This window comes from Electrona antarctica (genome assembly GCF_951216825.1).
Source record: "Electrona antarctica genome assembly, chromosome: 16".
NCBI lineage: Eukaryota > Metazoa > Chordata > Actinopteri > Myctophiformes > Myctophidae > Electrona > Electrona antarctica.
This window is the reverse complement of record NC_136797.1, coordinates 20667638-20680269: the sequence shown is the minus strand read 5'-3', so window position 1 is coordinate 20680269 and position 12632 is coordinate 20667638. Positions and strand designations below refer to the sequence as shown.

The 12632-nt window shown below is 42.6% G+C and overlaps 1 protein-coding gene across 1 annotated transcript in view; it reads left to right on the top strand.

Annotated features, from left to right (window-relative positions):
* The first annotated feature begins 200 nt into the window (after positions 1–200).
* Positions 201–12632, top strand: part of agpat2 (1-acylglycerol-3-phosphate O-acyltransferase 2 (lysophosphatidic acid acyltransferase, beta)) — a 30593-nt gene continuing 18161 nt past the window's right edge. Inside the window, exon 1 of the mRNA XM_079523871.1 lies at positions 201–868. Coding sequence (XP_079379997.1) covers positions 693–868 — 176 coding nt within the window. The 5' untranslated portion in view covers positions 201–692. The remainder of the gene's footprint in view (positions 869–12632) is intronic.

Below are 12632 nucleotides of genomic sequence, written 5' to 3'. Positions count from 1 at the left end.
TTATGGCGAGCGTCCTTGAAATGAAACCTTTTGACTGTCTGTGAGAACTGACACTGTGTGACTGTCACAACAACACTATCTCAAACCAAACCAAACCACGGTGTCCACCACATCTGCATTTCTGCAACAACCGGAAATGGAAGAAAAACTTCCAAGCCCCGACGATGATGATGACGCCTGCACTTTGACTCCACCTCATGATGATGCTATTTAGCAACAGATGAACAGCTTTACACTTCCAGGCAAGGCAGGCAGCACCACGTTCATTTTTCACTCACTCACTCAGAACGTTTATATGACCAAACCAACCAACACTACCGACCCTCTCTCTCGCTCTCTCTTCTTACATGTGGTGTATGTATGTATGCATGTAAACAGCTCCAAACATCGAGGAGAGAGAGCACTTTTACTTTTCAACTTGTAATGTTCATCGGGGGACCACCGAGCAGCTATAATCGCCTCGCATGTGACAGTTAGTAGTGGCCAACGACCGCCACCACCACCCAGCAGCCAAGAGCAGCCAAGCAGCGGCGGCGGCGGGGTCTGCTTGCGCCACTCCCGTCAAACGGTGCGTGTTCCTGGCTACTAGCCGGGGGGGGGCTCGTGTTTTGGTGGACGGGGCTGCCTGGTGGACCGTACACCCGCTGGCTGGCTGGCTGCGATCGCCGCCGCTAAGGCAAAGCAAAGCAAGCATGGATGCGATGTGGATCACTCCCCTGCTGGTCGTTCCGCTGCTGATGTGGAGCAGCAGCACGTTCGTCTTCTACTTCAAGAAGTGCTTTTACGTGGCGTACATGATGTGCCTGGCCCTGGTGGCCATTCCCCTGTGCGTGCTGAAGAGCGGCGGCAGAGACGTTGAAAACATGAGGTACGAGTTGCTGTTGTTGTTATTATTATATGTATATTTATTTTGCTATAATACACAGGCGTGAGGAAGGAAGGAGGAGCTGTTACCGTAGCGTTGGGATTCCCAGTTGTGTGTGCGTATCCGGGCCTGGGGAGAATCGGACGGATACGGAAACGGTCTTGTTTTTGGTTTTTTGCATGAAATTATTAATGTGCGTGGACGGGATACACAATTCAATTCAAATGAGCTTTATTGGCATGAGAAAAGACGTTTACGTTGCCAAAGCAAGTGTCAAAATATAATAAAAATAGTTGAAAATGGAAAGTATATACAAGTATATACAGTTGGGAATCTGGCATACACCAACAATGATTCCCAAAGTTGGGTTCCAGGGGGAAGAGAGTTAAATTATAGTTTGGAACCAAATATCTGCAATGGTCTCTTGTACACATGGAACCAAATGGACCCTTCCATTTGGTTCTACAGTATCAGAATTAAATTAAAATTGATTTTTACTATTTAAATTGCGGTACGGGTTGAGAATCACTGCTAGAGCCGTGAAAATCTTCTCTTATGGGGGGGGGTTCCCTGCCCTGGCATATCTTTTCAAATGGAGGTCCTTGACATGAAAAAGTTTGGGAACCACTGGTATACAGTTGGGATACATATTACACACTGTAGACTAGAGTAGGCGGGCTCTAGCCTCTCTAGGCAGGATGTCACCGGTTACAACGGGAATGGGAACCAGGCTTTTTTCCCCACACAGTCCTGCCCTATGGTCCTGCCTGGTTAATTAAAGCACAGCCTGTTAGCCACTCGGCTAGCCCGCGAGCCGCGTTATAAATATATAACATTAAACTAATGCACACAACATAACATGCTTCCACTTTTATGCAACGTTGTATAACTTTAAAAAACGTTACGTGGTGGGTATAAAATGGTACTAGTGTTGGTTGTGGTGGAGCTTTTACAACCAAAGTGCTAAAAAAAAAAACCTTTCCCTTTTGGAATGTAAATGAGCAATGGACGTGCACAGATTGAGTGATGTTTTATTTAAACTATGATGACAGGGGGTATGCAGAGGCAACACGTTAGCGCTAAAAACGCTAACATTTACCTCGACACCTATGTTCTAATGCTAATGTTAGCAGGCTAACATTCATGACAACATAACTATTGTATCCAAGGACCAAGTGCCAGGGCTGAGTTGTTGTCAGTAGAGGGGTAAAGTTGCTGCCCAACAAATCTTGTAAATTATAAGATAAGAAAAATAAGCCTCAATTAATAGTATGCCACAGACAGTACTAATATGCCTACTTGTTTTTCGTGTTAGTTAATTATTTCCAAAAACTCATATTTGCAACACTAGATCGACCATTGACAGCCCATTCATTGATGGGCTGATTGTATTAAACCATGTTAAACTCACCAACATTGCAGCTGTACGGAAAGCTTGAATTATCCTCTGTCTGCAAAGTGTTTGTTTCATAAGAATCCACCTAGACATGTTATGAGCTACTTTCTGCTATCGTGCAGGCGATAGTGTTGGAGTTTGGAAGAGCTCGTTGGAAGACACTCAATGGTCCCGTGTGCCACCTGTTTCGAATTTGCACATAATGCAGGAAGAAGCAGCACGTTGCGTTAATGAAAACAAGTACTTCCAAACTCCCAACACTTTACTTGTCACTTGTTAATGTTATCAATGTAAGCAGCATTATGGTTGGTGTTAACACTTTAATTGCCCGGGGTTATTTAATCCATTACATTATAGCGCCCATTCGATTTATAAACACGGACCCCTTTTCCGGACGGACCGGCAGAAGTTGTTCGAGTCGATCGACAACAACGGGAGACAAGAATAAATCTATCGAGACTAGCGACTGGACCGCGGAGCGCCGTCTAACACAGAATCTTTTTTCAGGAAAAGACGGGATGATTTAGATCGCGAGTTATGAACGTTTTAAGATTTTCGTTTTTATCAGCTAAACAGGGGAGGGCGTTTTTCAATGACGTCTCACTCTTGCGCGTCACAGAGGATTGCCCAGCAGGCGCGCCTGGGATATAGAGCCATGCGATCCGTTCTCATATCAATAATCTTCGTCTTTTGGACAATACTTCGCCCTGGCATCGGGCGTTACTAATAGAAAGGACAAAGTACTTCGTCCTGGGCGATGGGAGTGTTAACAAAGGCTAATATTAATGTGTGACGTGTTACCTATCCGTTAACCCTTATCAAATGTGTGAGGCCAACAATATTGCCTCCTTAAAAAAACACTTAAACCCGCCTACTTAGTTGACTAGGGTCCACCAGGGGTCTAAACTAGGGCCCCTCCTTGTACACCACATCTCTTTGCCAAAAATAGCAGGTCTGTGAGCTTGTAGATTTAAGCAATAAGCCACGAGAGGTCTCAGGTTACCAGGTATTTTACAATGGCTGGGAGGCGTAGGTAGACCCGACGCGTAGCGGAGGGTCTTCTACCCTCCCAGCCATTGTAAAATACCTGGTAAGCTGGGGCCTCGAGTGGCTTATTGCTTTTCTAAAACGGTTACAAACATATAGCAATATTAACCTCATAAAACTATTAAATTCACAAAAGTAGCTACGCTTTGCGCCACCAGAGCGAGCCACACACTTCCTTGTTTTGCTTGCAAGTAGACTATGTGACGGGAGAATAGCGCTTGATGTCTTTACGGGGCTGCCTGGAGCCACACATTCACAGTCATACGAGTGCGGGCGGTGCTTACACGCCCGCACGGCCAGTGTGTGTAAGGCAATCAAGTGCTCCCCTTCCCCAGTACAGCTACAAGGCTGCAGGATGATACAAAGTGATTGAAGGTGTGGATTATCGGTGAAATTTTCAACGGTCACGTGACGGTAACCAGCCAATCAGAATCAAGTATTGGGACTAACCGTTTTAGAACGCCTGTTTTCACAGGTACCAGGGTCTATGCGTTGGTTATGCACTAGCTTATGTTCTTAATGTTTAAGGAAGTTTGTTATGTCAAACCTGACCTTACTGGGTCAACTGCCCAGGCCAGGATATAGAGATATTACGCCTTCAGTCTCAGTATCCACTTCCACTTTGCGTCAGAGGAACTCTGTGTTGTGGCTTCAGACTGTTGGACATGGAGTAACTGCATTTAATTGGGTTGAAGAGGCCAGATCATGTGTTCCTCTTCGCTAGGTTTTTACATTTTTGGTGTAGATGTTGGAGGCTTGGAGCCCACCCCAGTACACCCCTAGTAATCAATGCCCAGTTCTCCTGGACATTGTTGGCTCTGTCAGTAACAACAGCAGCCTCGTTGGCTGCCCCCCAGTGCCCTTAGAATAACTGTCATGTTGGCTGTTGTGGCGGTGTCATGTTGCACCCAACGCACCATTCTGTTAGTTCAAAGGTTATCTGGAACCCATTCACTGTGACTAATGAAGGACAGGGAGAGAATGGAGTTGTAGACAAGTGTGCGGTCAGTTCATTTCAAACTTTATTCCAGACACTCCAGAGGCATAGGGTGCAAAAGACATATAAAACATGCGTCGTTTTTCAGAAAGTCTTCACGCTTCACAGATTCATCAAGGACACAGCAGCCTGTCGCAGACATAATTGCCTTCTTATGGGGAACAGAAAGCCTTCATTCCAGGTTTTTGCCTACTTTTTTGGGAACCTAGACCAATAGATTACAGTAGGCAAGTAAGACTGGTGGTCAGTTTAAAAGAGGGGGAAAAAGTAGTGCACACACTGGCTGCGTAGTAACATTTAATGGTTTCGAACCACATACCTTCCTCAAAACCAGCAAAACGGTTATGGTGGTGGTTAGGTAACATTGGCCAGATCAGTCCATTACACCACATGTAACATTAGTTATTTGACATGATAAATCGATCTTGCAACATATTGAAAAGTAGACACTTGTTGTTTGTGTCGCACAGTACCAAAGTATCTCAGTCTCTGGTTTCATCCAATGTGATAGATAGCTAATGAAATGAGCAGGCTGTCCACAGTCATACCAAGCACCATAACTAAAGATTGAAAAATCACTCTCAGTGGATTCACACCACAACTGCATGACAACAGACCTGACACTTTTATGCTAGTGTCTGTGATAACGAGTTGTGATCATTTGACAACTTAAGTCCTAGTTTGTTGTGTGCTGAATTGTGTACTATGCCCCCTTTTGTGTCCATATCATCCATAACATCCAAGCAAAAATAATTGTGATTATCTGAAATAATTGCGATTAGGCGATTATGTAATAATTGTGACAGGCCTACTGGGGTGTTCACAAAAGCCAGAGTAGACGATAAATGGACCCTTTTTTTTAAGTGAAATGTCCCTTTAAGCCATTTTGAACGTGTAACTTTTGACCAGCAAGGTTATCTTGTGATCCTAAAATAAATCAAAGGGAGTGTGTTAAATGGATTTGACATAACGGTGCACAGTTAATATGGCCACTTCATTCCTCTTTACAAATCTTTGCTTCAGCCCTGCTAGAGCCATTGTCGTTGCATCACTAAAAGAGGCCTTTCGTACAACACTAAGCCTAGATGTTTTATCACACTTTCTTGACAGATAATGGGTGAAGTTTGCAGCCTGGCTTGAAATGTCTTGTTTATGTTAATGAAGTGTAAATGGCAGGCTATTGTCCACGTGTTCGTGTGCCAGTAATGTGTGAGGATAAAGCTGAATTGGAGTCATGAGACATGGAGACAATCCGAACAAGGCTAAGTGGAAAAAGTCTCACATGTCTGTCATTAGTTTAAAACACTGAAAGCTTTAAGATCAGATCAGTTACATTTGCCTTGAAAAAAACTGCATCTACTTACATTTAGTAGTAGTCCGACGTTACACAGATACATATTGTGAAAATAGCGTTGTGAGCTTGTAGATCGGCTATTTTCACAATTTTTGCCTCTTTCCTAGATGATTTTTATAGTATATGATTACTTTTGATGCAGTAATGGTCTTTTTTCATTTCATTATTTATTTATAAAAGTAATTTGCTGTCATCTGTGAACCTCCCCCAAATCATGTGGGGACCACCCTGGGGGTCCAGACCCACAGGTTGAGAACCACTGATCTAGGTTGCCAAGCATGATTTTAAATGTAGTCCTGAAGCTCGACGAGTACATAAAACACATTTAAATATTTTAGTCATTTGGAATACCGGACGGAAGATGTTTTCCAGCAGCCAGGGATCTGAACGCTCGAAGCTGAACCACTTATTGGATATGGCTGGCTGCATGGAACTGATGGTTGCATGCATTTCTGAAAATATTTCTGAAAGTTGTAGCCTAATAATGTGACTCTCTGCTGTGTATACCATATTGTGAGATGGCAGAGAAACTAACTAGCAGCAGCCCTTTTTCCCCCTTCGGGCTTAAAATGCACTTGAGCATAATGTAGATGTAGGCCTAGGCCTAATGTTCGATAGTAATGGGAGGGGGTCACTGGAGGAAAAGAGGGGAGTATCATACTTTATTCATTTTAAAGTTATATCACATCTCAACAACCAGTAAAACAATAAACATAACCAGGCAAAAAGTGCTCTGAACCAAAATTAAGTTTCTTTAGAGCACTAAACAATTGAATAGATAGGGGATATAGATGGATGGATGGATAGAAAATATAGATATACTACAGTTGCTACTGTGTGTGTGTGTGTGTGTGTGTGTGTGTGTGTGTTTGTGTCAGTACACACACACACACACACACACACACACACACACACACACACAAGTGCGACATTTACTGTGGGAAACCGTAAATGAAGTGTAAGGTGTTGTGCTACCATGAGCTGCCAGGAACGATTAATTGTGCCTTGGCATGCTGCAGTGTAGTAGATGGATAGATATAAGTCTCTGGAACTCCATTTCAGAATGGAGTTCCATTCTGAGTTAACTAAACATATTTCCTCATTTGCTCTTTTGACGATGGTGGTGGAGAAAGCTCTGTGTATAACATGTTGGTCCTAAGGAGGGATGGGACAATATGAAAATTACATGTCACGATTATTGTGACAAAAATAAATTGTGGTTAACGATAATATTATCGCAATAATCTAAATGCAACCCGTTTTAGTAAGTATGGAGGGTTTAAAGTGGTACTGAATTTGCAGCTCAACAAAACGGATGACAATCTAACGATAAATTAAAAATGTCTGAGATAAGATTATTGTGATCATTTTTATACCACGATAAACGATAACTGTTATCGTCCCATCCCATCCCTACATTTGACCGCAACACTTTTTCCCCCGCACCTCTGTTGACCAGTGCCTATGATTTATACAACACTGAACTCTCAATTAAGTGCATTCGTCTTTGTAATGAAGGGTTTATGCACGGCAACCCTACTATAATGTCCCTCTCTGTAGTTGTCAACGGCCTGTTCTTGCTGACACAGTCTAATAATAATAATAATTACGTCCTGCATTGTCACTCTGTCACCTGGGGAAGATTTACTCTTCTGTTTTGCCTTGTTGCATACAGCGCTAAAGCTAGGAGCATCATTACCGTCATCAAAGGTGCGCTTTTGAGTCAATTTCCAAGTCTATTCATCTGTTGTCTTTCCCAGAGCAGAAGGCACTTTGGTCGATGTTCCTACTGAGTTGGGCAGACTGTGACTGAAACTCCTGTCATTTGTGGCGCAAAGTGACACGCTGTGAGTTTGTATATCTGCCATTTTTGAGAGCCACTGTTCTAATCTAAATCTTAATGAGTTTTCTGAAAAAAGTATGTTGCTATGTGCAGTCTAAAATGACACACCGATGCCTTCCCAGATCGTGCATGTGTGCATGTGTGCGTGCGTGCGTGTTTGTGCGTGCGTGTGTGTGTAAATAAAAATAGTGTTTTTCATCATGGCATGAAGCAAGCAGCCAGTGCAGCCAAAACGTGTACCAAATACCAGTGTGCGAGATAATGCAGGCCAGAGCAAGTTGATGTCGTTGAAAGCAAGCCAAGAAATATGTCCTGTGATGGATTGCACACTCTAGTCCAGTATCCCACGCTAGAGTAAGTAGAGTAGCTTGCAAAACGGCATTGGAAATACCTTTTTATAAATACTGTAGTAATGTGTTAAACAGTGTTTAGAAGTGTGTGTTCTTTTTTTTTTTACTCCATCTAACGGCCAATGAAGTAAAGTTCTTCCTCTGTCCTAATTCCGTGGTGAAAGGTACATAAACATTCCTTCTGTTAGAGCCGGCCATAGGGGCTTGTTTGAAGGAATCTTACTTGACAAAAACTGAATTACATTGTTGTTGTTGTTTTTTGCAGACAGTAGGCTGACAGGAAATGGGGAGAGAGATGGGGGGGGGGGGACATGCAGTAAAGGCCGTCGGGATCGGGAGTCGAACCCGCGGCACACTGCCAGACTGGATTACCAGCCAAGGTGCCTGGACCACTGAGCCATGGGTTAGGCTTGGAAATATTTTCAATTTAGAAAAAATATATATCATTTTCTAGTCCTGGAAAAGGTTTGGAATTCTTTCAAGGGTTGTGGAAAAATAGTTGCATTGTTTTGGCTATTGATATTTGGAAATTCAGTGGTAAAAATGTAAGTAAGCCCTAAGGGGGGTGGGTACCTGGGACCTTCTTCTGACTACCAGGCAGCCTCAGTCTCAACCATTCAGCTGTGATGCTTGTCAGAGGCTAGCAGCAACAATATTACACTTGACTTTTACCTCGATGAGGACGGATTTTCTTTCATTTTTAACTCAAATCTTTGCTTTTGGAACAAAATATTTTCAAAACTGTTTTTTATTTAACTCTTTTATTTGTAGAATCGGCCTCTGGTTTTTAACGGGTTAAAAGCCTAACTAACATACGTTCCCGAATGAATTCCTGCATTCCAATCAGGACATTTTGGGAGCAATGCCAGCTGCTGAGCTCATGTAAGCAGATTCAGCGAGCACAGACCCAGCAGCGTGTGGATTGAATTCATTAAACCTTAAACAATGCCCTACACATTCTTGTGCTGATCATGCTAGTAGGACATTAGCATTCCGTTTTCTGTGCATTAGCCCAGTGTCTGGAATCCAAGCAATTAAACTGACTATAAGTACGGTAAGTTGTCTTTGCCCTGGAGCCACCTGCCAAACACCCAGTCTAATCAATTAGGTTATTTTTAGGTGTACTGCTGTTTTCCATTATGCACAAAATGCACTGGGATTAATCTATTTGAATAACTAGAATTAGTAGGGCTTAACAATAATTTGTCAATAATTCATGTCCTCTTCAGTGAATGATAATGAATAAACTCCTCAGCGGTATACTGTCACGTATATTTGCAAAAATGTCTTCAAAAAGAAAAACAATACGGCCCCTCATGCATTAGAGGGTCCTTCTATCTAATGCATGAGGGGTCTGCATTTTTTCTTTAACTTTTTTCATTTTTTATATATATATTTTTAAGCCCTTTTTGAAAGCGGCAGACGCGTCTTGTAGATCGGCTGTTTTCAAATAGCCGTAGACTAGTCGTTTTTTGGGGGGGCTTGTTTTCATACACCTGGTTGCTTATTTCTCTCGCAAAATCTGGTAACACTGGTTCATTGGCATCGATATATTATTGTCTCCACCAGGCCGAAGGCATGGGGAGAGAGTATGTTTTGCACTCTCTGTGTGTGTGTGTGTGTGTGTGTGTGTGTGTGTGTGTGTGTGTGTGTGTGTGTGTGTGTGTGTGTGTGTGTGTGTGTGTGTGTGTGTGTGTGTGTGTGTGTGTGTGTGTGTGTGTGTGTGTGTGTGTGTGTGTGTGTGTGTGTGTGTGTGTGTGTGTGTGTGTGTGTGTGTGTGTGTGTGTGTGTGTGTGTGTGTGTGTGTGTGTGTGTGTGTGTGTGTGTGTGTGTGTGTGTGTCCTTCCTTCCGTCCGTCCGTCCGTCCGTTATCAGCTAATCTCCGCCACCGTTTGCCCGATCCATGCCAAACTGTGCACACACACTCCATGGATGCCAACGATGAACCTCTGCCCCAAATATTCCTCAACGGCCTGTTATAGCGCCACCATGAGGCCGATTTAGGCAAAACACATTTCTGTAGATTACCCGTACACATTTTATCCATACATCACACAATTCGGTATACACTATCTACATAGTCATGTGATCAACACGGATCTGCACCATTTCCCATCTTCCATCCTGATTGGCTAATATTGGCTTCCAAAGCTCACATGATTGGTCCGTTTCGAACAAAATGCCACAAATCACAAAAACAGTGTGCAATTTCCGTGAAATTATACACGCACATTCCACTAGGCCGAGGACGACATGCCACTCATTCTTTTCCAAATCAGCCTCATGGTGGCGCTATAACAGGCCAATTCCTGTTTTTAGCTATAACTACATCAATCTGTATACAACTTATGTATGCGCACTCCCTAGATGCCATGGAAAAACATTTTCCCTGCATACCTCCACATCAGCCGGTTATAGCGCCACCATGAGGCCGATTTCTGCTAAACACATTGCTTATGTTAGTCGCACAGATTTCATCCAAATCTCACGCAAATCGGTACACATGATCTCTGTAGTCATGTGATCAAGACGAGTCTGTTGGATTTCTCAGATTCTACACTGATTGGCTAACATTGCCTTCCAAAGTTTTCAGGAGTGGCCCGTTTCGTTCAAAATGCTGCACATGTCCTGCTCATCCAGAATTCTATCCTCAGAGATGCTATGAGTGATCAGGCTCTGCATTTCCTCAACAAAATGAAGACAATTGTTGCAAAAAACAAACACATAAACATGTTTATATTACTCCTAAACATCCTATCCTCCTGGTGGAGACCTGTGCCCAGAAGGGCACTTTTTCTAGTTTCCTGTCCTCTCTACCCACTCCGCTATGGCCGCCCCTAGTCTTCAATGAATGACAAATTGCTTGTGACATTGGACTTCTGTCAATAGTTGTCAGTGTCATGATACTTTATCTCATACAGCAGTGGGGGTTTCCGAACTTTGGTTGATGAAAACCACTTTTATACAGCTTAAAATAGTACAGTACATGTCCAGATTGTCCACCAAAGTGTTTTTTTCCCTCCAACTGAAAAGAGTTAAAAAAAAAAAAAAAAGAAGTAAACTGTGCGACCAGATACGAAACATTTGTGAACACGCATCACAGAATAGGCTCTCATTGCCTCGTCACGCTGCTGGTGTTTACAGCATAGCATAAATACGCTGCGCTCCCTTTGAAAACAATTCAAAACATAAGCTGCACTCTTAAAAAACAAAACAAAAAAAAACTGTCGAATAAAAGTCGACAAAGCCCCTTATCCTATATCGTCACTGTCTGGCAGAAAGCTTATCTCCAACTGGTCCAGAACGCTGCTGCCCGTATCATCACCAGAACCCCTGTCATCAGTCACATCACCCCTGTTTTACACCAACTCCACTGGCTTGCCATCAAATACCGCATTGACTATAAGATCCTCCTTCATACATTCAAGGCCATTCGTAACCTCGCCCCCGCATACCTGTCTGACCTTGTTCACATCGACATTCATTCCCACCCGGTCTCTTAGGTCTGCCCTCCTCCATCAATCTGAATGTCCTTCCAGCCCGTCTGTCCACCCATGGGGTCAAGAGCTTTCAGCCGCTCACCTCTGGAACTCCCTCCCTCCTGATATTAGAAACGTGGACTCGGGCACCATACTCCAAACCCACCTCAAAACCCACCTGTTTAGACATGCCTGACCTCTGTGTCTATCTGCTGCTAGCCTCGGAAACCCAGACATTTCTATTTCTGCTGCAAGCTGTACTAGACTTTTTGCTTTTGCTTTTTAACTGTGTTTTTTTTATTAACTGTTTTTAACTTGTTGTACGGCGACCTTGAGTTCCCTGAAAGGCACCTTATGAATAAAATGTATTATACTACTTTTGATTCATGATTCTCTAGCTAATGCAAGGTTTTATTTTTAAGGTCTAGCTTTGTATTTTAACAAATTCTAGACGCGAACCCCTTTTGGTGTTTTAATGTTTTTATGTTATGCTTTAGCTAGAAAAATAGCAGATCTGCAAGCTCAGAGCTTGTAGGTCTGCTATTTTTGAAAAAGGCACAAATTTGGAATATATATTCTTTCAGAGCGAACGTTTTTAACTCAAATGTTTGCTTCTGGGGGGTCTCTGGAACAACATATTTTCAGATGGGGGTCGGTGGCCAAATATATATAATTGGGCTCCTTGACATGAAATATTTTGAAAACCACTGATATAGAAACATAGGTTTTTCAGCAAACTGATTTAGAAAACATTTATAGAATCTGATGTCTGTCCTAAATGGGTTAATCAAAGCAAGCATCAATGCTCTATCTTCTGACCCCGTGAATTTAATTAATGCAGTGTTGGTGCAATGTAGATGTACCCGTCAGCCAATTCCTCTAAATGATATAATCAGAGGAGTGTGTGCACTGCACGCCCCCTCCTACAATCTGTGTTGGATCAAGTTCAGAGTGACATTTTGCACAGTATAATTAGTTTGTGCAAAAATATTTACACAGAGCAGGTCAAACTCATGTTTGTGTACTTACTTCTGACACAATCCCTCTCGGATCATGTATTGATTTGGCAAATTGGGATGTCGAGACAGCTTAATATAATGAGTTGACTGAATCTTGCCGAGTTGCTGTAGCCTATGTTTGTAGGCCTGTCACAATTATTAGTACATAATTGCCTAATCGCAATTAGTTGAGATAATCGCAATTATTTCTGCATAATCAGTCGTTTCCATGTTAAAAAATGTCCAGATACATTTTCAAACTTAAAAAAAAAAATGGCAGAAATAGTTGATCTACAAGCTTAC